This window comes from Neofelis nebulosa, chromosome 13 (genome assembly GCF_028018385.1).
Source record: "Neofelis nebulosa isolate mNeoNeb1 chromosome 13, mNeoNeb1.pri, whole genome shotgun sequence".
Lineage (NCBI taxonomy): Eukaryota > Metazoa > Chordata > Mammalia > Carnivora > Felidae > Neofelis > Neofelis nebulosa.
This window is the reverse complement of record NC_080794.1, coordinates 60396339-60423823: the sequence shown is the minus strand read 5'-3', so window position 1 is coordinate 60423823 and position 27485 is coordinate 60396339. Positions and strand designations below refer to the sequence as shown.

General features: G+C 38.7%; 1 protein-coding gene and 1 pseudogene across 1 annotated transcript in view; one reads left to right on the top strand and one right to left on the bottom strand.

Annotated features, from left to right (window-relative positions):
* The first annotated feature begins 1332 nt into the window (after positions 1 to 1332).
* TM9SF3 (transmembrane 9 superfamily member 3) overlaps positions 1333 to 27485 on the top strand; it is a 69928-nt gene continuing 43775 nt past the window's right edge. Inside the window, exons 1-5 of the mRNA XM_058697333.1 lie at positions 1333 to 1635; positions 12508 to 12703; positions 22686 to 22808; positions 25954 to 26114; positions 27349 to 27426. Coding sequence (XP_058553316.1) covers positions 1537 to 1635; positions 12508 to 12703; positions 22686 to 22808; positions 25954 to 26114; positions 27349 to 27426 — 657 coding nt within the window. The 5' untranslated portion in view covers positions 1333 to 1536. The remainder of the gene's footprint in view (positions 1636 to 12507; positions 12704 to 22685; positions 22809 to 25953; positions 26115 to 27348; positions 27427 to 27485) is intronic.
* LOC131494198 (U4 spliceosomal RNA) lies at positions 4172 to 4328 on the bottom strand (annotated as a pseudogene).

The window sequence follows — 27485 nt, the reverse complement described above, 5'->3', positions numbered from 1 at the left end:
TATGTTAATATCATTGCATGCCAGTACAAACAGGCCTATTTCAGTTTTAGAAATGGTTGTACAGATAGAAGTCCATTAGTAGTAAGATTCTGGAACAAAACTGCTTGGAACTGCTCTTTCAGCAAGCCACTTAACTTCTCTGTGCTTCAGTTATACTTGTAAGATGAACACACCAAGAGTGCCTTTTCATAGGGTTTTGGTGAAGATTAAGAGTCGACACGTGTAAAGTGCTCGGAACAGTGCCTGGGAGTTGAAAATTTTAGCTCTGATTCCATGATTTATTTAAACAATATTTAAGGAGTGTTCTAAACAAGAGCATGATATAATCAGGTTTCTTTTTAGAAAGATCACTCTGGCACCTGTTGGAGAGGATAAATAGGGAGGGAAGATTGGTGGCAGGGATCCTGTTAGGCTGTTGCAATATGTAGTCAGATGGAGATGAGCTGTTACTGGCATAAGAAAGAAAGGAAAAATAAGTTTTTGAGACATTTCTAAGATACCAAATGCTAACACTTGTTGACTGCTGATGGCTGAAAGATAGAGACATTCGACTAAAGTTCCACCTTTTTGGCTCAGAGGACTGTGTAGATGGTGGATCCATATTCCTAGGATGAGCAATTTTTTAGTTCCTACTACAGGTCTGGCACTGGTCTAGGCACAGAAACTAGGGCGGCGGCGCACAGGTTCCCTGCTTACAAAAGGACTTAGATTCCAGGAGGTGTTTATGTCTGTGGACGGGACACCAACAATGTAAGTGGGCAAATGAACAAGAATTTCAACAAGATTTAAATAGTAGGGGCCCGACAAATATGAAGTGACTCTAAAACACTTATCTACCCCTGTCCAACAATCCCCCAAGATGATGATGAGGGGAGCGCGTGAGTCATTCAATTCACGGCGGGGGACGGGAGCCTTGCAAGGGGTATCTTAACGGATTCCAAGCTCCAGAGGCTGTGGGTCGCACCCCATTTCACAGCCGAAAAAAACGAGGCCAGGAAAACTTAAAACGTTTTGGCCAAGGTCACACGGCTTCCAGCGCCGGGACGCGGCCCGGAGCTGCCTGAGGAGCGCGTCCAGCACCCGCGAGGGGCGCCAGGCCGAGGCCGTGAGTGCGCGCCACCGCTGCCGAGGCCCAACGGAGGCCGGCCCGGAGGTCCGAGCGGGCCGGGCGACCCGGCGGCGCGCGAGGTGACCGGAGATGTGGCCCTCGGAGGCCACAACTCGCGCCTCCCGGGTGGGGCGCCCGGCAGCGGTTGCGGCCCCGCGTCGCGAGGCACTTCCGGCGTGTGCCGGGGTGGCCGGATGACGTGGCTGAGTCAGAGGAAGAGGCTGAGAGGCGCCGGGGGGCGGGGGAGGCTCGGGAGCGGGCGGTGACGGCGGCGGCGCGGAGGAGCCAGCGGCTGGGCCCGGGCCCCGTGCGTCTGTCCGCGCCCCGTGGATGCTAATCGGCCGCGGCGAAGGCGGAGGCGGAGGCGGCGGCGGCGGCGGCGGAGGAGGAGTCGGTGGGCCGGCGCCGGGCCGGTGGGAGCGCGGAGGATGAGGCCGCTGCCGGGCGCTCCCGGCGTGGCGGCGGCCGCCGCGCTGTTGCTGTTGCTGTTGCTGCCCCGGGCCCGGGCGGACGAGCACGAGCACACGGTGAGAGGGGCCCCCAGCCGGCGCGGCCGCCCTCGGCCTGCCGACCCGACCCGCCGCCCCGTCCGGCTCGGCGCGGCCTGGAGGGCTGGGCGGCCCGGCGGAGCCCCGCGGCCGCCGAGGGCGCCTTCCGGTTGGGCCTGGTGGAGCAGGAACCCCGGGAGCTGGGAGGAGGCGTTTGTGTGCGCTTCCCGGGCAAGACTCCGTTCCCGAGTGCCTGGGCCTCCTTCCCCTACCCGCACCTAAATGGCGCCAAGCTCTGAGGTCTGGGGGTCTGGGAGGGAGCGTGGTGAGGGTCGGCGCTCACTTTCCCGGGGAGGGGCGCGGGCTGCGGGGCTCGGGGCTGGTGCCCCCAGGGAGGGGAGCTGTGCTCTGGCTACTGGGGTCTGCGACACAGCGGAAGATGGATGCGTTACGATTACCCGTCATACACCGACCAGGAAATATCCACCACTTTTATGGTCCTCACCAGCCTTTATTTTCTCTCCTGCCCAAACCGGATGAAAACCCTGGCGTGGGGACAGCATTGATAAACTTGGGGTGAAGAGCAGGTTACACGTGTACACGCGGGCACTCAGTCTACACGCACTCAGTTCTGGGCCTTTCTTGTAACTTTCTGCTCACCCTTCTAGCCCCTGGATGAGGCTCCCATCCCGGTGGTCTCCAGGCAGCTTCTGGCTGTAAGGGTCTTGAGTTTCCCGTGCTTCCTGTAGGCCGGGGATAGTCCCTTTTGCATTTGGCTTAAAATTGGTTGGCTGTTTATTTAACTGGCTTTTTCACATCAAAGCGTGGATGTTAACGACTCTAAAAGTGACTTTCACTTAGGGCTGTAACTCGATGGTTTTCAGAGGGGTAGCTGTGAGCCACGCAGGAAGTCTTGTAAATAGAGATGTTGCTTAGGGAGTAATTTTTTTTTTTTTTTTTTTAATTCTGTAACTCAGTAATGACATGATTTTGCGTGAGAGGTTGTGTATGTTCTAAATCTGAAAGATTTGGGGGGAATCTTCTGTCATTTCTGATAAGTGAGGAAGTGAAGCAATCATTCTTAAAATATTCAGTGGACCGTCCTTTAGATTTTATTTGTAATTAACCACACTTCTTTTCTCTGGTTGCTGGATTGGCTGAGCTTTTAATTTAGCTAATGAAAGCGCTAAGCTTTTGGCTATTTTACCTTCAGTCACAGCCAGAAACTTCCTGTATTTTTTTTTTTTTTTAGAGACCCACATCTGAAATCATTGACATGTTTTTGTGTTTTATTTGTGACTTCACCTTAAGCTAATTTTGTTCACAGTTTAAACAGTTAAATTGAAAAACTGTTTCCTGTCATTTTCTCTGTCAGGTAACATATTGAAGTGTAAGAACTGTTCATTTGCAGTGGGCATCCTTTTAGTCAATTGTACTGTCACTAATATTTTTCCAATTTTTTGAACACTTAAGGAAAGTTACCAAATAAAACTCAAAACTCTCTCTTAACTATAGTTCCATGGTACAGGCATACAAATTTAAGATGAGTATCCTCCTCTCTGATCTTGTGTTTTATATAAACTGCTATAAATAGGGAAAACTTAATTAAATTTCACAAATTGGAGGTATATAAAAAGGCCTGAATTTAATTTGCAGATTTAAAATGTAAATACAAATTTCATTGAAATTTCATTGCGGAGAATTCAATTTTTTATGCCAGTAATTGAATATAAAATATATGAGAAAAGGTTTTTGAGAGGACATAGTATGTGTGAGATCATTGCTGGACAAAAAATTTAGAATCTACTTCATTTTATTCATATCTACATTGAATTGGTCTCACTTGGTTACCTGTTATTAATATACATTATTTAAAAAGCAAGAAGGTTATAGGAAGACTAGCATTAAGCTATAAGTATAGAATTTAGATAAGTGTCTTTTTTTTGGCTATTAGCCAAAATTTTTATTTTTCTTAAGTGTCTTGAAAATACTTCTTGAAACTGGTCATTCACCTTAACCAGATAAAAATACGGGAAAAGTTATAGTCAAGTGAATTTTTTTTCCCACCAAGAAGGCAGAAGTAGGTAGTAAGAGAGAATGATACTGAAGGAAGAGAAAAATTGCCAAGGGAAGGTTGCTGAGTAGCTGTGTAATAAAAACTTGTGGGATTGAATTATTAATTAAAGAGCAATTTTCAGAAGTTAAAGTTTGCCCTTTAGGTTAACTTTCTGTGAAGACAATTTCCAGGTAGGAATAATAATTAATAGGACTTTTGTGGCAACAATGTGTGAGGCACTATTTTAAGTACTTTACGTATATTAACTCTTACTTTAAACATAAATAATCATGTGAGGAAGATCCTATTATACCCTTTTTATAGATGAGTATACCAGCATCAGAGAGTTTAAGTTACTTGTCTGAGACCACACAGCCAGTGGGGATGGAGGTAGGATTTTAGCTCAGGCAGTGTAAATTAATCATCCTCTACACTATTATGGGATATACTCTGCAGCCCTTTATCCTAAAAATAGGACAGACACTTGGTATTAAATTGAGTAGTTGTCTGTATTGATAGTAGTTTTAGCTGCTTAAAGAAATTTTTGTGTAAGTCTAACTCCATAATGGGTTGTTACTGAGGAGATGTTTGCTTAGCATTAGGAAAAGTTTTCAATTAGCAATAATCGCGCCTCGGATAAACCTCATTGGCTACGATACTGCCACTGCGCAAAGCTATGTTTGCTTAGCATTAAAGGGAGATAAGGTCCCCTTAATGGGCATTTGACCTGTGCAGTCAGTAACTTGTGCAAGCATGTGGATACTGTGCTTGCTTTGATGCTCTGCTGTTACTATCCAGAAATTTTAAAAAAATATTTATTTGGGGTGCCTGGGTGCCTCATTTGGTTGAGCATCCGATTCTTGATTTTGACTCAGGTCATGATTTCACATTCGTGGGATTGAGCCCCACGTTGGGCTCTGCGCTGACAGCTTGGAGCCTGTTTGGGATTCTCTCTTTCCCTCTCTCTGCTCCTCCCCTGCTCAGGCATGCGCTTGCTCTCAAAATAAATGAATAAATATTTTTAAAAAATGAAAAAAAAACCCTAAGTGTTTTATTTATTTTTATTAAAGTTTATTTTTAACTTTTGAGAGAGAGACAGAGAGAGACAGAGAGTGAGTGGGGGAGGAGTAGACAGAGAGGGAGACACAGAATTTGAAGCAGGCTCCAGGCTCTGAGCTGTCAGCACAGAGTCAGGTGGGGGGGGCTCGAACTCACGACCTGTGAGATCCTGACCCAAGCCGGTTAGACAACCGACTGAGCCACCCAGGTGCCCCTATTTATTTTTGACAGAAAGTGCGAAGAAAACTTTCTGCACGGGTGGGGCAGAGAGAAGCAGAATCACAAGCAGCCTCCTCACTGTCAGCGCAGAGCCTGATGCGAAGCTTAAACTCAAAAACCATGAGATCATGATCTGAGTTGAAATCAAGAGTTGGATGCTTACCCAACCGAGCTACCCAGATGCCCCACTATCTAGAAATTTTTAATAATTTTTTTAAAGCAATCTCTACATCCAACATGGGGCTCAAACTCACGACCCCAAGATTAAGAGTCACATGTTCCACCAACTGAGCCAGCCAGGCACCCCTTAATAAGTTTTGAACAAGGAGACCTGCGTTTTTATTTTGTACTGGGCCCCACTAGTTATATAGCTGGTCTTAGGAAGGGGTAACTAGTTTGTATAGTTTCACAAAGCCTCTTATTTCTCGTTTTACCTACTAAATTAGGATTCAGCTGACTATTTGTCATGTTATTTTTTAAGTGCTTATTTATGCAGAGTCCTTTTAATATTCTCATAAGAATAATGAGAAGGAAATGTGCTGTTGACTTGTAAAGTATGTACACATCTAGAATATATAAAGATGTGTCCTTTCAGTTTTCTAAAGTTGAATCATATATGCAGCGCATACTGTTTGGAATAAAAAATTAAAGAACACCTCCCTGAAAGGCACTTAATATGTGATTCAAGGATTATAAAAAGGACTTTTCAGAGTTAGTGAAGGATGTATAAGGTGTGGTTTGTGCTTATTTTGTTTTCTGAAACCAAGAGGACTTGGAAAGGTCTATAGTTAGAGTACCATGTCTCCCCAGATTCCAAAGGACTCTGTTAAAAATATTTCAGATTGCGAACCAGAATTTTAGAACTGGAAAGATTTGAGATCATTTAATCCAACACACTCATTTTCCTAAGGCCTGAAGAGGCCTAGTGACTCTCTAGTTCTTCCTTTTTCTACCTATCTTGTAAGTAAAATTTCCACAGGAATAATATGTAAAGATGTCAGCACCAAAAACCAATAATGAAGGGCACAAGAATCTCAATGCATTTTATGGTTTATACTGTGGCCTTGAAATTTTATGGGTTCTGTTTCCTCAGGATCACAAAGTCAGGTTTTTTGTTTTTGTTTTTGTTTGTTGTCTGTTACATACCCAGGCTCTGTGCTTGGCACAGTGGCATTTAATCAGTGCTTGTTGAGTGACTTGAATGTTGAGGGAGCTGCTAGAGACAAGAAATATGCAGTGTTGGAAGCATGAAACCCATTGCTTAAAGCACAGTGAACAAATCCAGACCATTGTTCATGTAGGATGCATGGTCTTTGGGATGCTGTTATGACTTAGTGGCCCTAACTAATCTAAAATCGCATTTCTTTGTGGCCCATTGTACCTCTGGTAGGTGATGTTAGAGGGGCCCAATCTGTACCTAGGGTAGCATACACTCAGCCTCTGCTATAAACAGCACACCACCGAGTGATTTCAGAAATTGTTTGTTTGCTTTACTTTGTCAAATGGCAGCTTCTTGTCTTCGTCTCTGTTGGGAGTTTGGGAACTCTTAAAACTTCTTTGAAGATTTATAAAGAGAATAAACTTTACTGCAGGTGAATTTGTGAGTGCTTTAATATAGATCTAGTTTTAGGAATGCCATAATTCGTTGTCCTATTTTCGGCTGTACTCTGTGGTAGACTAAAAGTTTATTTAGGTACAAAGCTATTTTGAGAGAGAGGGAGATAGAGAGCACAGTTATCTCAAGAGATTATTTAAAAATCTATTTCTATATTTTATAATTATATTTATTTATATTAAGAATCTGATGTGTGTTTTAAATAAATAAAAGGCATCAAAATTACGATTTCTGAAACACTTTGAGAACTAAATTTTGCTTTCTCAGATATGTATTTTAAATTTTTTTTAAGTTTTTTTTGTTTTTTTTAATTTAAGTAATCTCTATATCCAGCGTGGGGCTCGAACTCACGATCCCAAGATCAAGGGTCTCATGCTCTTCTGACTGAACCAGCCAGGCACCCCACTCTGATACGTATTTTAAAGCAAACATGTGTAATATGCATATATTATACATATATATGTATAATAAAGAGTGTGCATAGTATATATACAAACTCAATGAAATACATTACTAGAATACTCCATCTCAGAAATTTGGCTACTTAGTTGGCTCAACCACAATTTCTTCTCAGATCACTTAAGGCACTTAAGTGAATTTACCTGAAGAATGGTGCAAAGTTTATGCTTTTATTAATTTTATCTGGGTGTGGGTCATACTCAGATTCCTGTTCTTGAATATGCAACGCTTTAAAATAATATATTTATATAAAGAGTGGAAAAAATCTTCCCCAAATCTCTACTTCAATCTAAAAAAAAAAAGAAAGCAAACATTGTATATTTTACCTCATTCTGTGGAAGTGGTGGCATTTGGGTGCTTATTCTGAGCCTTTAGTCCTTCTCCTGTATGTATAAATTCTCTCTCTCTTTTTTTTAATGTTTATTTTATTTTTGAGACAGAGAGAGACAGAGCATGAGCAGGGGAGGGGCAGAGAGAGAGGGAGACACAGAATCCAAAGCAGGCTCCAGGCTCCAAGCTGTCAGCACAGAGCCCGACATGGGGCTCGAACCCACAAACCATGAGATCGTGACCTGAGCTGAAGTTGGATGCTTAACCGACTGAGCCACCCAGACTCCCCCAAAGTATCATTTCTTTATTCAGATTTTACATGAGTACATCAGTAACACTATCTCCTAAAGTGTTCTTCCTAAGAAAAATTAATTCATGATTTCTATCAAGGAGAGAAACTTCTGTGTCTCTCCTTTCCCAGCACATAAACAGTATTTAAGAGAGGCCTAACATTGGTGACATCTTGAGAATAAAGGTCAGGCCTTTTGAAATTAGAACACAAGTCACTTCTTAGGAAGGTTTTCTTCTTTAAGGCAGATTAAAGGTTCAAATGAAAAAATTGTTCAGTATTCAGTAACTGTCTTTAGTTGCTTTGTACAGCTGTATTTTTATCATATTTTCTTCATTTAGTTTTTGCTCTTTAGTTAATGAAACTGACTTGGGATTAGCAAAAGCGTAGTCCTAACCTTGTAAATGTGATACTAATTAGTTATATGATGTTGGACAAATTATTTAACATCTTTGTTCTTTATTTTAATGTGTAAAATGGGGAAAATAGGGGCATCTTTCTGGGTCAGTCAGTTGGGTATCCGACATCGGCTCAAGTCATGATCTCACGGTTTGTGGGTTTGAGCCCCGCATTGTGCTCTGTGCTGACATCTCAGAGCCTGAAGGAGCCTGCTTCGGATTCTGTGTCTCCCCCTCTCTCTGCCCCCCCTCCCACCCCCACTCACGCTCTGTCTCTCTCTCAAAAATAAACAGTAAAAAAAATTTTTTTAATGGGGAAAATAATAGCATTTGTTTTAATAAAATTTTGAGAGGATTAAATATTCATGTAAAGACCTTAGTTTGCCTAGCACAGAGTATGTGCTTAATAAGTGTTAGCTAATACAATCAGAAAAGATGGCGAGATCATGTTAGGGATTGATCTGTTAAGGCTTTAGCTGAGGATTAGAGGGTTTGAGAAAGGATTTGAGTAGTTTTGAAGGATAAGTAGAAATTGACAAAGTGGAGAGAAGGAGGGCATTATAGATTTGGGGGAATGGCATGAGAAACAAGGTGGAGAAGGAAAGTAAGGGAAGACAATATTATAAACCATTTGGGCTGGAGGGGGTGGCTCAAAAATTTAGTATAACTGAAACTCTTCCGAGAACTGGAAAATGAACAGAACGGTGAGGTGAAGAATGCAGGTGGTCTGGATTGGCCTCCTCTCACTTGGCTACTTCCCAGGTAGGCCTCACGGAAGGGACTACTACTGCCATGCTCAAGGGTCCCCTGGTCCCTTGCTATGCTTCCTTGCTTTTTCTCCCCTTCTCCTGGTTACACTCAGCAGGTAAGTTGCAAATCTCTGTCTTTCTCAGTGTCATTGGCCTACTCATAGTTTTTCCAAGGAAAGGATTTAAAATGAGCTTGCTAGGACTTCATGGAATGTTTTGAAAGTGAATTAGGTTAGCCTTTTGGCCAGAGTAGAAAGAAGAGCCTTCCCTCTATTGCTTTCTGCTCATGGATTGGTGGAGCTCAGGGACTTTCTCAGCAGCTTTAGGGAAAGGAAAAGTGTTTTTTCTCTTAAAAAACATTGTGTAAAGTCTTCCTTTTGATATTTTCTAATTTCAGGATATTTTTAAGGCACATTTTCTCTCTTGAAAAAGAACTCTTGTCTTGACCTTGTCTTGGGAGCACTTACTCTCAGGGGTAATCAAGAACTGCAAAGAAAAGTAACATTTTAAATTTTTTTTTTTTTTTCAACGTTTTTTATTTATTTTTGGGACAGAGAGAGAGACAGAGCATGAACGGGGGAGGGGCAGAGAGAGAGGGAGACACAGAATCGGAAACAGGCTCCAGGCTCCGAGCCATCAGCCCAGAGCCCGACGCGGGGCTCGAACTCACGGACCGCGAGATCGTGACCTGGCTGAAGTCGGACGCTCAACCGACTGCGCCACCCAGGCGCCCCGAAAAGTAACATTTTAATTAAGTTCATTATATTGATCATGGTCTGCATAAGGAGTGATGTAAAGGAAAAGAAGCATTTTTGCATTAATCTTTAGCCTAACCACACCCCCCGTATGTGTGTGTGTGAAGGTGTGTATATATTACACATCTATATGTATTTCTAATTATTATTTCAGTCCTCTTCCCAGAAGGGTTACAGAGCGGTGTACGTTTTGTTACAGTGCAATTTCCATCATGTGGCCACAACTGTACTGCCCCATTCAGGTTTCATGAATGATTAAAATAAGTGACTTCAGAATGTGTCGTTTAACACACGCTGTGACCCTTTAGTTATTTTATGTTTCAGTTTGTATAAAAAAAAGAATGCCCTTTTTAATAAGTATTTAAGTTCAAATTTTTGTCTATTTTTAAAGGAATTATGAGTATTGGAATTGATAGAAAAAATATTTTTGTGCTTATTTTCCCAAGTAACATTTAAACATTTCTGCGGACTCGGCAGGATTAATGACAAGGTCCTCATTGATAGGTCCTCTTGTTCAGCATTCTAATCTTAAATAGATGTATTTTGTTACCTTCCCTTTTTCTCTAAAAGGGAACTATTGCAATCAGTGCACATATCAGTCAGTACGCATACTTCAAACTCTTTTTTAGTAAGTTGTTAATGAACTTTACATTTCAGCATTCTTTGTGTGTTTTTTTTCATTGTTTTCCCGTTGTATTTATTAAATACTTTTTGTGTAGATTATACTATGCAGAGAGGTTTCTGCCAAGTGAGCAGGTTTCAATTCTAATACCAGCTATGGTCAGTTGATCATTGATTGGTTTAGCGCACTGTTTTGAGAATTCTTATGCTATAACCGGCTCTGTAAAGGAGTGCCTTGATTGATTAGTGCTGTGTGACCATGAGCATCAGATGAAGAGTGGTGGCCTAATAGCTTTGTCAGCTGAATGGGGATGTATGGATATATTCAGACCTTTGATTCCTTCCTTCATACGTGAAGATTATCTATAGTTTTTCTGAGTTCACTTGAAATGGTTTATGATTTTCTATATTGTTAGAGAATTTTCTTCTCTGCCAAAGCAGAATTAATAATTCCTTTGTCGCTGCTGTGATAGCCCTTTATTACCTTAGTTTTAACGCTATTTCTTCATCATTAATCATTTACTTGTCTTCCACTATAGATTGTGAACTTAAAGGAAAGGACAGTATTTTATTTATCTGTACATTGACCCTTGAACAACACAGGTTTGAACTGCATAGTTCTGCTTACATGCAGATTTTTTTCCGTAAATACAGTGCAGTATGACAAATGTACTTTGTCTTCCTTACAATTTTCTTAACATTTTCTCTTCTCTAACTTACTTTATTGTAAGAATACAGTATATAATACATATAACATACAAAAATGTGTTAATCGATTGTTTATGTTGTTGGTAAGGCTTCTGATCAACAAGGCTATTAGTAGTTAAGTTTTGGGGTGGTCAAAAGTTACGTATGGATTTTTGACTGCATGGTGGGTTGGTGACCCTAACCCTACATTGTTCAAGGGTCAACTGTGTGTCCTTAACACCTAACACTATGCTTGGTACGTGTCTCATGTATTCAAAAAATAAGATAGTTTATTATTTTCTTAATGACCTAAACGATGTTTTATATGACATTGAGACATTTATTATATTTGAAGATGAGGTGATTATATCTAACTCCTAGGATGCTGGTGGTGTGAATCAAAAGGAAGATGTAGATGCTTTGGGTAAGAGTAGACAAGTCAGTGTGGTTTTGGAATGCAGAGAGACTTGGGGTTTGAGTTTCCATGTGCGAGTGAATGGTGATACCATTAGAAAAACAAAGATGAAAGGGTAGATTTGGGTGGCATGAGTTTGGTTTTGGAGAGGTTGGATTTTGATTAAAAAAATGTTTTTATATTAGTTTTGGAGGTAAGAATTTGGTAGTTGGTTAGTTGGTTAGCTTTCTCTAGTACATGCTCCTTAGCACTCTACTTTATTATAATTACTTGTTCAATGTCCATCTTTCCCTTTAGGCTCTGAGCTCCAGTAGGGCAGGGAACCTGTCTTGTTAACAGCTGTATCCTCAGCTATAAACACAATTATTGGATGTAGCAGGCACTCGGTAAATAATTGATCAGTGATTTAATGTCTGCACTGTTAGTTGACTTAAATTGTATCCTATCTTGTCTTCAGTTTATGTTGCTGTGGGTAATTGCTTTTCATAGAATCATTGGAATTTTAAACTTAAGATTTTAGAAATCTTTGGCACATTCCCCAATTGGACCCTGGAAAGGTGGAGTCACCTACCCACAGTCATTGGACCACACTCCAGATTTAGCTACAGATGGTATTTACTGATGGCGAGAACCATTGTTACTTATCCAAAGAAGTATGCATACAGTACATGTCTTTCAGGCTAGTAAAGGGGGAAGATAGAATGATGGCTTGAGTGGACTGTGGAGATTTCCATAGCATGGGATTCTCTTCCTCTTGTTTAGTCATTTCTAGTACCTTGACCAATGGCCACGGAAAAGATCAGAAAGGAGATGAAATTTTATTTGCGTTTGCTGGCAACATTAGATTTTTTAGTTTCTAATGATTAGCATGAGTTTCTGGGTAAGCTATTGATTTTCTTTCCTCCTTCCTTGTCCATGTTAGCATGGTGAATAATACTGGTTCTGGGTTCACCATTATTTGATGTGCTGTTGAACTCTTATGTGCTATTGGACTTTGTTTAAACAATACCTTCTGTAAAACAAAGTTTAGAAAAGATGGATCTGCCTGAGATCACAATCAGAAGATATAATTTTAATATTCAACAAGTGTCTTTGTAAGGTATGGACATTGATCATCAGATTAAAATAAAATAAACTTCCAGTATTTTATAGCTTCCCAAACACAGTACACTTTTGTTTAGATCATATAACAAATATTCCCTTAATTTAAATTAGATTAAAAAATTTATAATTTGTTTTTGTTTGTTTGTTTGTTTCAGTATCATGATAAAGAGGAAGTTGTCTTATGGATGAATACTGTTGGGCCCTACCATAATCGCCAAGAGACATATAAGTACTTTTCACTTCCATTTTGTGTGGGGTCAAAAAAAAGTATCAGTCATTACCATGAAACTCTGGGAGAAGCACTTCAAGGAGTTGAATTGGAATTTAGTGGTCTGGATATTAAATTCAAAGGTAAGTAAACCTTAATAGTCCTTATAGTACAAGTCAGATTATAGACTAGGGTTTCTCAGTTTTGACACTATTGACATTGGGGCCAGATATTCTTTTTTGTGGGGGGCTGTCCTGTACTTTGTAGGATGTTTAGCAAAGTTCTTGGCTTCTACCCAGTAAGTGCCAGTAGCACCTTCCAGTTGTGACAATCCAACCTGTCATCAGACATTGCTGATTGACCTTAGAGAACCACTGCTTTGAACTCTAAAAAATGTTTTAATCTGTAAGTTAAGTTGCATTGAGAAAAGTATGTTAGTAAGTAACAAAGGTTTATTTTGAATATTTGTAAAATAATAAAGTAAATATTTGTTAAAATTTTATTTCCCTAACCTATTTCTTCCTGAAAAGTGATTTCTAGTAAACCTTCTAGTTATTGGACATATGTGGTTAGGGAAGGCTGTCAGGAGATTTCATAATTTCTGGAGGTGCAGGAATGTCATGGGGTATATGGATATTTAAAATTCTGTGTAAAGCCTCAAATTCAGACCTGTACCATTGGCTCAGAATGTATTTATCAGTGGGTGTTAATTTACTCTTTCAATTCTTGTAAGATAGTGTGGTTTTAAATTTTAGGTCAAAGACTTGTTAAAATTGGAAAAAAATCCTCATCTATTTATTATGCAGGTATCTATTTTATCAGGCCCTTTGAGTTTAAAGTGTTTAAACTTCTAATTTTTCTCTGTGAAATTAGCCAGAGGGTATATTTCCTCCTGCATAGACATTTTTAACCCAGTGAACAGAAGCTTGAGCAATTGAGTTTTTACAGGATCTTTGATTAGGTGTCCTGATTTTTGAATAGAGCTTGGATCTTGTAATCAGGAACTCTGAATTTTAATCCTGTTTTTTACTGCATTGATTTTACTGAAGCTCTTTACTCTAATTGTGACTTCATTGTCTACAAGTGTAAAATGAACCGTAATTGCTGCTATTTTTGCACTTTTGAGAAACGGATGTGAATTGAGATTTTTAAAGATAATGTTTAATTTTGACTGGTTAAATTTCATTCTTGTTTTCAGAATATTTTTTGTTATTGTTGAAAATAGGTGTACATATTTGTATTCTTCTCCCCACCCTTTCCCCACACTGTGTTCTTTGGGGCTTAATTATAAAATTAAGTTGTAAATTTAAACCACAGTGACCTGCCTGTAACTTTATAAATTATTGTAAACATGCCCTAAGGCTTGAGTTTTAATTTAATCAGGCAACTTAACTACTTAATTGCAAGTAAGGAGAAAACTTGGACTGGCATGTGGGATCTTTGAGAACATCAATCCTACATTTATTCACATAACTTTCTCCTTTTACATATTTGGTGCACATTTTTAGTGTACCAAGGAGGAACCAGAGAGAGAGAATAGGCAAAAACTTTGAGTCCTGCTTTGTTGCCTTGGACATATTTGATCACTTTTTGAAGTCCTCACCCTGTTTACTAAAGAAGAGTAATCTTTCAGCTATTTTCACCTATCCTCTTTTATTTGTTCCTTGAGGCTGAAATGGGTAGATTGTTTAGATAGAGGGGAACGTTTTCGTTGGCTGTAAAAGTGGGCTTTATTTTCCTTTCCGACTAAGCACCTTTTGATGAAAAGCGCAAGGATTGGCCAGGTGTTATTCCCGGAGAGTTGGCGGTTCCTTGGAGTCTTCTCAGCTCCGCACCTCCAACGCAGGCGGATGTGCTGCTAAGGGAGCTGCTAAATTAAGTGGTCCCAATGAAAAAGTAAATGCTGATTAGATTTCTCTTTTGCTTGCCCTGTTCAAAGACATAGTTGATCATGCTTTGAGAAATGTTTTACTAGGTTTCCTGGTTGTTATTTATAGTGTCATAGAATTTTAAAGGTTGGATGCGCCTTAGAGATTGTCATCTGATTTCCCCTTAGTGAAGCCCAGAGATGAAATGATTTGCCCAAGGCGTATCATGGCATACTAATAATGCCACGGAAACTCGAGCCTTCTGTCCCTATGTGAATTATAGAAACATTTGTATTGTTAATCTTTTCATCTCTCAAGTATTCGATTTTTAAAGGTTCTTCTTAAAGGCGTATTCGAATAAGAACATAAAGTTTTGGAAATATTTCAAAACTAGAAAAGACTGTACATATATATATATACACACATACATGCACACACAGAGATAAATATACATGCCTTTTTTAAAATTTAGTAGATTCTGCCAGGTTAAATGAATTGGTATTATCTCATAAAGGTCACTAAATTGACCTTTAGGGAACGAGTGACAGTCTTAAGTCTAATGTAGGATGCCTCTCACTTGAGATTTTATGTACAGCTTTTTTTTTCCTCCTAATAATGTTATATACTACCATTAGACAAAATACTGAACCAAGAACATTTAAATAAGATTAAAAATAGAAGGGCAGAATTAAGTTGGGTATTTTTGAACCAGGCCTGAATGCATTACCCTATGATTTTAGAGGGTACCACTTGGAACCCTGTCATTGCAGAATAGAGAAAACATGTGCTTTAGAGTCAGAGAGACTTGATGCATCCCAGTGCCACCTCTGCCTACCTGTTTAGTCATGGACAAGTTATTCTTACACTTTGAATCTCATTTTCCTCATCTGTGAAATGAAGGAAATGATATCTACTTGACAGAATTGTTTGATTTAAATAAGGTAGTTTGTGTAGAGCATTTATCAAAGTTTCTGATACATAGTTTACATTTTAAAAATGGCCATTGATAGGAATACTAATCACACATAGTGTGGGTCTGTAGTTCCAACTTAATTTTGTATTAGCAATTATGAAATGTTAAATTAGTTTATTGATTATAGGGTTTGATTTATCCTCAAACTATTGTACTAGCTTGCTAAGTAGTTTTAGTTAGTTCTGCTAGGGCAGGGACAGTGGCATTCTTGTTCACTCTTGCATCCTTAGCTATTAAGACGTAAGCTCTTTTTTTTTTTTTTTTTAAGTTTATTTATTTATTTTGAGAGAGAGAGCACTTGTGAGTGGGGGAGGGGCAGATAGGAGAGAGAGAGAATCCCAAGCAGGCTCTGTGCTGTTAGTGCAGAGCCTGATGTTGGGTTTGATCTCACGAATTATGAGACCATGACTTGAGCCAAAATCAAGAGTCAGATGCTTAACTGAGCCACCCAGACGCTCCCTATCTGTTCTTTTAAAATAAATTGTTTTAAATGTTTATTTTTGAGAGAGAGAGAGACAGAGAGAGACAGAGTGAGAGTGGGGGAGGTGTAGAGAGAAAGGGAGACATAGAATCTGAAGCAGGCTCTAGTCTCTGAGCTGTCAGCACAGAGCCGGACGTGGGGCTCAAACCCACAAGCTGTGAGATCATGACCTGAGCCAAAGTCGGACGCTTAACGGACTGAGCCACCCAGGCACCCCTGTGCCTATCTGTTCTTTATGATAATTGGTTCTACTATGATCTTTAGATGATCTGGAATAGTAATTCCTAACCAGGGGAGGTCACTGTCCACTCCCCCTCTCCCTCATTTGAGAATTCTTACAGCATAATGAAGGATATTGTTGAAAAATTGATGGCTTCTAGAGGATTCTTTCCTCCCATTTGTTTTATTGATCTTCTTTTGAATTTTCTTTTTCTTGAATATCCCAACTTAACAGAGGGATGAAATTATAAAAGAAATAGAAGTATTTCTTTTGCTTCTCTAGAGTGAAATGATAAGAGAACTACAGATAAAGGGAAATGCCAAAGGCTACTCTGAGTCTTGTGTATTTCTAATTCAGTGATTCTCAGTCTTGACAGTTTTCATCCTCAATGTTATGAGGTGTATATCCTTGTTTTTCAGGTGAGGAGGTTGGGGCCCAGAGGTTGGGTAACTTGTCCAAGGGTTCACAGATGCAAAGTGGCAGGGTAAGGATTTGAACCTAGGGAGCGAAGGGCTAGAGTTTGAGCTTTTAACCACAGTGCAGTATGTCCTTCCAGATACCTGTCTGGGTGGTAAGGGCCTGATTGCCAAAGACTGGGGAAAAGTCTGGAAAAGTGGCAGGTCCTTTCATTCTGCCTAAAGATTTTTACTTAAGTTAATCCCCCCACCCTGTTTTCAGTCCCTGGATTCTACTCTCCCTAATTGTGCAGCCTTTTTGTTGGAGTTCTCTAGGGGAAGGTGCCTCTGGTCTACTGGAGAGGGGGGATTGAGGTTATTCATCTAGCTTTGTGGTGAGTGGAAAAGGGAACTTGGGCATCTAAGCCTTCCATAAACATATTTTTATACAGTTCCTCTATGTGTTCAGCCCTAGATCCTGTCCCCTAATTTTTGACGTGTGTGGTGCCTTTCAAGTCCTGAGAATCTCAAGTGTCTCTCGTGTTCTGTGACACCAACCCCCTTTCTTCTGTTGTGGTTTCTTCTGCTTTGTTAGTCATTTACCATCTTCTGTTAATTTTCAGTGTTCCAAAAATGCTTTGAAATCTTACTGTCCTCTTTTTGTCCTTGTGTACCTACATCCTTTTTATTCCTTTATTGACATTTTAATGGAGTTTCAGGAGGGAAAGGACACATACTTGTGGTTAATCTGCCTTGTTTAATTGGAAGTCTGGGAACTTAATGCCATATTTTGTCCTGTTGGTTTCAACCGGAGTGTTTTAGCCAGACCAAATAATTTGAATCTTGTACTGAATCTTGTATTTAGGTATTTTGAATTCTTGGTGTTAGCAGTTCCTTAAACCTTGCGCTGACTGCAAATTTGAATAGCCTGGGCTTTTTATAAGTTCCTTTTCAAACCATTGATAACATTGTTCTACTCCAGATTGATATCTTTTTTTTTTTTTTTTCAAAAGAATGTATGTGTATATATTTTTTTCTGATTTTGACAATGATACAGGATCAATGTACAAAATTTAGAAACTACAGAGAAATATAAAGAAGCAAAAAATCACCTGGATATAATTATCATTAACATTTTCTCCCATCCTTCTTTCTTTGCATTCACCCACATTATTTAGAATTTTAAAAAATTGGGTTCCTGTTATATATATGATTTCAAAAAATTGTGTAACATGTAGTGTTTATTATGTGTCAGATACATAATATTTTTAACTTACTGTTAATAAGTTATGTATAGTTTTTACTCTTCTTTTTTTTTCTTTTTTTTAATATTTATTTTGAGAGAGAGAAAAAAAAAGTGAGTGGGGGAGGGGCACAGAGAGAGCATCTCAAGCAGGTTCCACACAGTCAGTGCAGAGCCTGACCTGGGGCTCAGTCTCATGAACTATGAGATCATGACCTGATACGAGATCAAGAGTCAGATGCTTAACTAACTGAGCCACCCAGGTGCCCCTGTTAATTACTTTTTTAAAAATGTGTTTATGTTGTATTCTATAACTTGGATATTATAATTTTCCCCATTTCCCGATGATAAGGTATTCTGATTGTTTTCTTTCTTTTTTTCCTTTACTTCTCTTCTTCCCTTCCTTTCTGTTTTCTTTCTTCCTTGCTTGCTTTTTTTTTTTTTTTTAATGTTTTGTTTTTGAGAGAGCACAAGTGGGGAAGGGCCAGAGAGAGAGGGAGACAGAAGATCCAAAGTAGGCTCTGTGCTGACAGCAATGAGCCTGATATAGGGCTCAAATTCACAAACTGCTAGATCATGACCTGAGTGAAAGACACTCTAACAACTGAGCCATCCAGGTGCCCCCCCTCCTTGCTTTTTTTGATTTTTTTTTTCTATTAGAAATAATAATGCATTTGGCTACCCTAGCACTTAAGTATTTTAATGCATCTCTGAATCTTTTATTAAGGTAAATTCTTAGAATTACTGAATCAAAGGATATAAACATTTTTAAGGCCTTTCTCTCTCTCTCTCTCTCTCTCTCTCTCTCTCTCTCTCACTCTCTCTCTCTCTGTTTCTTTTTGTTTTAGAGAGAGAGAGAGACAGAGAGAGAGAGAGATCATATAAGAAGGGGAGAGGGGCAGAGAGGGGGAAGAGAGAGAATCTGAAGCAGGTTCCATGCTCAGTGTGGAGCCTAACATAAGGGTCTCAATCCCATGACCCAGGATTATGACCTGAGCTGAAATCAAGAGTCGGATGCTCAACTGATTGAGCCACCCAGGAGCCCCAAAGGCAAATCTTGATATATGTTGTCAATTAGTCATCTAGGAAAAAATTGTACAGTTTACATTCCAGATAGTTTGATCAGTTAATCAATACTTTTAATATATATATGCTTTAATATATAATATAATGCTTTCGATATATATATTGATTAACTGTGACTATACCAGTTTTTCCAGATCTTTTTTTTTCTTCTTCATTCAGCAGATTTTGAGTGTTTAGTGCTTTCCAGCACTACAGTAGGCTCTGGGTGTACAAAGTTGAACCAGAAACTCTGGCTTCAGGGGTCCATGGGTTTTCTGAAATTGTACATTTAGTTTTGTGTGAATGTGCATTTTGGGGGGACAAGGGAGACACCACTTTCATTGGATTCTCAAATGGATATGTGGCCCAAGGAAACACTGTGAATATATTGACACTTTTAATTCTTAAAACAACTCTGGAAAAGAGATAGCATAGATGTTATCTCTTTCTTACCAGTGAGGGATCTGAGGTTTGCAAAGGTTGAATGACTGGCTTTTATTCACATAGCTAGTAAATAGTAGAACCCAGACTAAAACTCAAGTTTCTGTCTATAAATTTGTCTATGGTGACTTCATGAAAAACTGCCAAGTGCTGCTGAATTTGACTTAGAGCATTTGTGATTTCCAGTTAAGTAATGCTATCAAAAGAGAAAGCTAATAAAGCTAGGCATGATAGGTTCCTAGAGAACTCAAATAGTTTCCATATTCTTTTGGCAATGTTTTCATTGTCCATTCAGTTATTAGTTTGGGGTGTTGTTGTGAATTGATGACAGATATACTGGTATGTAGTTTCCAGAATCTACCCCTGCTGTCTGCTTGAAAAGTCAGTATTAACATTGCCACTTTATAACTTTGCTTTTGTTCCCCCCATCCCCGCCATATAATGTGTGTTTACATTGGTGAAATCTTAATTGGCTCCTCTTCAGAATTCATAGGTGTGTATTTCATCCGAAAAAGGTATGTCCTTTTATAATTTTACAGTAGTGACTTACGGTGATAGATTTTTCAGAATTGTTTTCCAATTAAATGCTGAACAATGATTTGGCACATTTAGACACTTCACATTAGTTATTTTCAAAGCGGCTCCCTCCTGAGAGAAGTGCTGTTTTAGCTGAGCAACCAGACTTTTCAATTATTTGTGATGTTTGTATTTGCCCACATGTCTGCAAGAGGAATTTCATTAAAATATGACCTCACGTGGTCCTTTTTATAGCCCACGATAAAGATAGGTTTTCCCTTTGACCCATTTCTTTACTAGATTTTACATCAGTGAAAGATACTCTTCAAGACCTCTTTGTGAATCATTCTGAGATACTCCACTCAAAAATTTCATTTGTTTATATTGGCATTTTTCTCCTTACACACACACACGCACACTAATACACAAATGAGTGTATATGTGCGTACTGTCATATACTTCATGTTTTCCTTTGCTGAATAAATGTAAAAGCATGCTCTTAAAATTTGCTAAAATGTTCTGTTTGTTTGTTTAGTGCCTGTTCTGTGTAGAGTACTGAAACAGGCATAGGTGGGGATAAAAAGGATATAATCAGTATACACATAGCTCTCAAGGCCTGACGGTCTTTTTGAGGAGGTAAGATACTGGTATGAGGTTGTAAGTGGTATAGGCTTAGGTGTCATAGGGAGGTATGGGGAGAAAGCCATGGAACTCACAGAAAGGGGTGGGCTCTGGTATTTGAGAGGTGTGAGGGGTGGGGAATTCAAGATTACTCTACGGAGGAGAGGGTAGGAGATGGGAAAAATTTTAGGATAGACATTTGTAGTAGACTTTCCAACATAGGCCAGAAAGTCCAGAGGCCAAGAGAGCCCAAGATGTGTGCAAACTGCAGGTAGTTGGGTTTGGCTAGAGTATAGGGTGAGAAGATGATAGATAGTTGGGCAAGAGAGGATTGAACTGAAGTTCAGACTGTGAGGAATCCTAAAAGCTTTATGCAGGTAAATGCCATTTTGTATATCTCAGAACTTCGTGCATAAGACCTCCACACTGTTAATGGAGATTATCTGTGAATGTCTGATTTTAACAGCAAGGAATTTGGTGGCTTTGCAGTATTTGCTGTGAGGTCTCTCACAGCTGTTTGCTGCTGCCCAAGCCTGGACCTTCCTGTGGTTCTTTCTCCCCTCATTGCGGTAGTCTCCTGCTGCCCTTTGTGCATTATCACACTCTGGAAATCTGGAGACCTCTTGCTACCAGTTCTTCTAGTTCCTGCTGTAGGAACCCTTTCTAGCAATCTCGGGTCCTAATCCTCCCGCCCTTCTCTGCTCTGTCTCAGTTTTTGCCATTATGAAAATCCTAAATTCCTGGCCGCCTGAAAGGGCCTCGGTGGAAAGGAAGTCTGTGTGGGAGCCATTGTTGGAGGCGACAGCAATTTTCTTCTTCTACTTTGGGAGTGAGAATATTTCCCTATCTGTCTTTCATGGACTTCAGTGTTTCCTGCCGTCTTGGTGTTAAGGTTTTGGGGTACCCACTCTGGACTGAGCTCTAATAAGGGAAAGCTGTTCTTTCTTGTTGAGGATTGGGAAACATTGACATGTTGCTAGTGTCATAACTCAGATTGCTGTTTCTCGTGGAAATAATATAGCTGGCTATTAATCATGGTTCAGCTGCAATTTATGTTTAAGAAGTTTTAATCAAGATTTAAGAAATTTAACATTGTTTCTTGGGGGGAATTGCATTTCAAGTTCAAAATAACCAATAATATAATACAGGAGACCTTAAACAACTGTGCTTTCTTGTTGTTGTTGTTGTTGTTGTTGTTGTTGTTGTTGTTAGGATTTATCATTCTAATTGCCTAAGTAATCTACAAAAACAATTTAATCATTTAAGTGGACATCTAGAGTGTTTGCAGGTTTTTTGGGTTTGGTCTTATTTTGTTTAGAAACTAATGACCATAAGCACATTTTTTCCAGTTTATTGAGAAATAGTGGCATATATCACTGTAGAAGTTTAAGGCATACAAGCATGATTGTTTGATTCACACATACTGTGAAATGATTACCACAAATAAGTTGGGCTAACATCCATATTCTCACATAGATAAAAAGAAAAGAAGAAAAAAAAATTTTCTTCTTGTGATGAGAACTTTTAGGATTTACTCTCTTAAAGACCTTCCTATGTCATACAGCAGTGTTAGCTATAGTCATCATGTTGTACGTTGTATCCCTAGCACTTATTTATAAGCCCATTTTGAAAGCACATTTTTGAAAGGTTTATAGGTTAGAGACCATCTGAACAGTATTGTGGTAGCAGTATTTTTTAAAGCATTCAAGTGGAAATGACTCATCTCTATGGGACCTTTGGGTAATTAATAAACAGTGACACCTGCTAGATGGAGGTTGTAATTTTAATCTTTCTAATTATGAAGAGTCTCTAGAATTCCTCATAGAATCTATGGCCTCCAGTGACTTGCATTTCCAAGAATGTTAAAATGAATATTTATCTCAGAGATCTTACAGCTAGAAGTTGTTCTATTTAGGATCATATTTTTGAGTTTTTATGTACATTAAATGAGAACTTTCCTGTGTATTGTAAGCTTTTTTATTTTTGTTTGTAAAAGCAAATTGTTCATTTTAAAATTATTTTGTAAATGTTCTTGTATAATTTTCTTTATACAAGGGAAAATTTCTTCATGTAATTAGATAGTCTTTGAAAATAAAGATGGTTAAATTCTTTTATTTTGAAAAATCTTAAAACATTCATTAAAAAGGAAAGAATTATCAACTGAATGAATCCTATAATTATCATCCAAATTCAACTGTTATGAATACAAATTTTAACTTAAGGAAATGTTGGCTTTTTCTTGTGTAATTTTTCCTCTATTTTGCAAACCAGTGTGCTAATTCACAATTTTTATTTTATGCAGATGATGTGATGCCAGCCACTTACTGTGAAATTGACTTAGATAAAGAAAAGAGAGATGCATTTGTGTATGCTATTAAAAATCACTACTGGTACCAGATGTACATAGATGACTTACCAATATGGGGTAGGTATTATATGTTCCATTTAAAGTTTGGGCATACTTGCATAATAAGCACGACTTATGTAATGACTCTTAAGGTGATTGATTGTACACTGAATCAGTAAATGAGTTTTCATTATTTTCCACGGAATTATTTTAACATCAATTTTATGATCCCTTGTTGATCATACAGTTTATGACTCTTTATGATCCCTGTTGCTTGAAGGGGTTTTAACGTTGCCAAACCTTATATGATACTCCCTCAAAATACAACTTTTATATAGTATAACTTTTCAGATTTAAGGAATTAAAAGGCATTTTGAACAATCTGAAATATCTTCCCTTCCCCCATTTTTGTATATCTTATTTTAACTTATTCTGTCATATATAATCAAAGGAACTAAATAGGATTTTGAAGTTTTATTTGGGCTTTCTCTCATGTGGAACTGTGGTAGTATGGTTTTAGATAAGACAGTCTCCTGAGTGACTTGTTTTGCAGATTCCTAACACTGTATGTTTAAAATTTTTTTCATGTTTTTTTTTTTTTAAGATTTTTATTTTTAAGTAATCTCTACACCCTGTTCGAACTTACAGCCCTGAGATCGTGAGTCATGTCTCTACTGCCTGAACCAACCAGGCACCCCTAAAAACATTTTAGTGTTTTAGCTCTTATTTTTCTGTATTGATGGATAGTTAATATAAACCTATACAAAATCCAAACTCTGCTTGTGCTGGGCTTGATTAGATTATTTTAGTTGGTTTTTTTCTTTGAAGGATATATTGACATGCAGCTTTGCAGGAGAACATCAGTATTAGGTAAAGGAATTCACATCTATGTACTGTTGAAATGAGTTAGTATTGCAAGTCAGTATAAAGTAAGTGAGTATTCTAAAGAGGGTGGGAAGTGACTATTCGAAAGAGTAGTTGAGTACTTACTGCAATTGGCAGGGCATTTGGGGACCACAGCTGCTCTGTGTCCCTTTGTGTCTCATATGAATGACAGCATGCAAGGCACAGAGCTCTGCCAGATATGTATGCTACTGACGAGGTGGGGAGAGTCCCATAGCTGGTTGAGCTACGTGAAGGTGGTGAACTTCTTAAGAATATGATGAAATTAAATCATTATGCTATGATAACCAGCATGTTTGATATTATTCTCTTGGTGGGTTTTTTTCCCCCTTTGGACACCTGTTCTTATATATAATAAACATTCTGATTCTTTAATTTGTTGGCAGACCACTATATTCTTGAGCAGGAAACTGAAATACTGAACATATCAGACCAGAGTCTAACGTGGTTCTAAGATGAAATTTGTAAGAAAGTCAATCTCAAGATGTAATTGTATGCATCATTGCTACTCTGTTGCATGTTAATTAGGTATAAATAGTAAGCATTTCATATTAATGACTATAATTAGCGTTACATTAACACAGACATTTCTGTGATCAGCTCTGAGGGTAGCAGGAAGATGTGCTGAATAGTCGCTCAAGATTTGTGAGCCTGTAGTTCAGAAGAACCCATTAGTCAGGGTTTTCTCTGTTTTTGGTGGGAGAGCAAGTTCCTCTCCTGTTCTTTTTCCATTGCTTTTGGGTTTCTTTTATGGAACCATAGTTTTTTTTGGTCATTTCTGTGGATTTCCTTAGCAACATGGCAATTGTGCTTTCCTGTTAAAATAAATCTTTTTTAGCCCTGGGATTCCAGGGTCTGTCGTGTTTAGGAAAGATACGTTTGGGTGTCCTAGAATGTCTGAACTACAAAAATTCTTGTCAGAAAAAAATTCTTATTTAGCTTTTTCTTGGGGTAAGTATTTCACAATCTTTTTTTAAAGCCCCTTAGAGAGAGGTGCCTGAGTGGTTCAACCCAGGTCGGTTGAGTGCCTGACTCTTGATTTCGGCTCAGGTCATGATCCCAGGGTTGTGGGATTGAGTCCCATGTTGGGCTCTGCACTGAGTGTGGAGCCTGCTTGAGATTCATTCTCTCTCTCTTTCTCTCTCTCTTCCTCTCTTCCTCTCTTCCTCTCTTCCTCTCTTCCTCTCTCTCCCCCTCTCTCTCCCCCTCTGTCTCCCCCTCTCTCTCCCTCTGCCCCGTCCCCGACTCACATTCTCATTCTCTCTCTCTCTCTCTCTCAAAAAAACAAAAAACAAAAAAAAACAACCCTCAGAGAATAGCTTATTTGGTGTAATTGTCTCTACCCCAGAGTTTTCAGTGTACGTAGGTAAATAAACCTTGATGAAATTAATTATTAGAAGGATTTCATTATCCCTCTGCAACCCCAAATACAATGAAACTATATTCCTTGAATTTGTATCAATTTGAGAGAACAACTTTGGTTAATAAGCAAATACTCCTTAATAAGAAAGGATCTTTTTTTCCCCTACTACTTTAATGAGATGCATTAACCATAGAGGAAAGGAGTCACTTTTAGAGTATAAGGCTCTTGGGAAGTATATAGGTTTTGGTAGGGAACGTTAGATAAATAGCTGACAGTATGAGGGCACACGAGAGAGATCCCTAGCTACCACCTATTGCCCTGACACTGTTCGGGTCTTCCTCCAGTATCTGAAATTGTGATCAGAATGATCATTTTAAACTGTGCCTCATTAACATTTATCTTCAACACTCTTCATTTTGATGTTTTCCCAGGGATGGGGCCAGTGCTTGAAGCATAAAGAAGAGACATTTTAAGTTTTGGTACCCATAAACACCTATGTGAAGCTTATTGAGGAATGTGTAGGTTATTAGAGAAAGTACTGGATTGGGCCTCTGGGGAACTGAAACTTAATTTTAGTTTGGCCACTACTAACTGGATGACTGTGCCAGATGATGACATAGTACTTCCTGAAATTTTCAGGTGTTAGGAAGTATATACATATAAGGTGATAATTATTACAATGAAGGTGATACTCATGACAAAGCATGAACTTTGAGTATCAGTAGTGACAGGTTATGCTGAACTGTTCATGGTGTGGCTATGGTTTATGTTTGCCAAGTAGTTAACAAAGAGTAGAATTCCAGCTTATACTTTTGCCTTTTTCTAAACATGAGGAATAATGGTAATATTCCTCAAATATTGTTTGTTTATAAGAACTTTTTTTATGAGCTTTTAGCCTCTAATATATTTTAAATATTAAGTGATATTACCTTGTATAAAGTATTATTTCTTTTGTAGGTATTGTTGGTGAAGCAGATGAAAATGGAGAAGATTACTATCTTTGGACCTACAAAAAACTTGAAATAGGTTTTAATGGAAATCGAATTGTTGATGTTAATCTAACTAGTGAAGGAAAGGTGAAACTTGTTCCCAATACTAAAATCCAGATGTCATATTCAGTAAGTGTTAAAATAATTATACATTAATGAGTGTTTGTGACCTGATAGCAACAGTAAAGTGTGTTTTACTACTTTAGTAAATGAAAGTAGGGTGCAACAGAATATTATTAAGACTGTTTCCTTAATGCATGTAAGTAAGCCTCCTACAAGCAGGGAGAAGATTTGCCTCAGGTCTGTATGAGATAGAGGTACGCATATGCAGGACTTCTCATTGGTTATGGCAAAGTTTACCATTATAACTGAGCAGTTATAGCTAACCCAGCCATGTATTCTCATGGTTACATTTTTAGATTGTAGTATGCCTTGTTGTTTCTCTTTCCTTTTTACTGTTGCAGATAGAGATGATGCTGTATTGAAAATTGCTGGATGGGTATAGTTTACCATGTTTTGCTTTATCAGTTGGAATAAGATATTCCTGCAGAGTAAGAGCTTGTCAGAGCCCTTTGCAACTGTCAAATTAATTCTGTTCCATTAGGATTAAAAATAGTGGAAAGAAGAAAAATCTGATGTAGGTAGCCTCTCTCTTTGCCAGTTTTTTTCCCTGATAACTGGAATGAGTCCATTGGTAGTAGCCAGTTTTTAAGTTTTTTAAGCTTATGCATATGTACTTAGTGCAAATGATATTTCCGGAACTGAACTTATAAAGAAGTTTGATAATTGTAATAAAACTAATGCAGTCTAATGTCAAAGATGGGTGGATTCTTATTTTAATTGGTCTAATTAGTTCAGTTCTTCTTTTTAACATTTATCTTAGAGAGAGAGAGAGTGCGTGAGCAAGTGGGAGAGGGGGAGAGAGAGAGGGAGACACAGAATCTGAAGCAGGTTCCAGGCTCCGAGCTGTCAGCACAGAGCCTGACGCCGGGCTTGAACTCACGAACTGTGAGATCATGACCCGAGCTGAAGTCGGATGCTCAACTGACTAAGCCACCCAGGGACCCCTTGATTCAGTTCTTATCAATTTATCAGGTCAGAGTATATAAGTAGCAAATACTTATATTAATGTCCTTGAGAACTGAAATGATCCCTCTAGCTAAAGTTGGAAGTTTTAATACACAGAGAGGAAAGTTGGTTTTTTATCATACGTGTTTCAGCTTCTCAAATTGGCAGTAACTTTCCACCATTTCTCTAGTTTCCTATTCCAATTGTGTAAATCTTCCCTAATTGTGCTCAGAATTTTGTTAGCTTGTTAATTTGTTTACTGGCCTTTATTTTCGTGTGAAAAAATTTTTTTCAGGTCAAGTGGAAAAAGTCAGATGTAAAATTTGAGGATCGATTTGACAAATATCTTGATCCATCCTTTTTTCAACACAGGGTAGGTAAACTGTATCTTTTAAGACATTCATTATGTGTTTCAGTCAGTTTAACAAACAT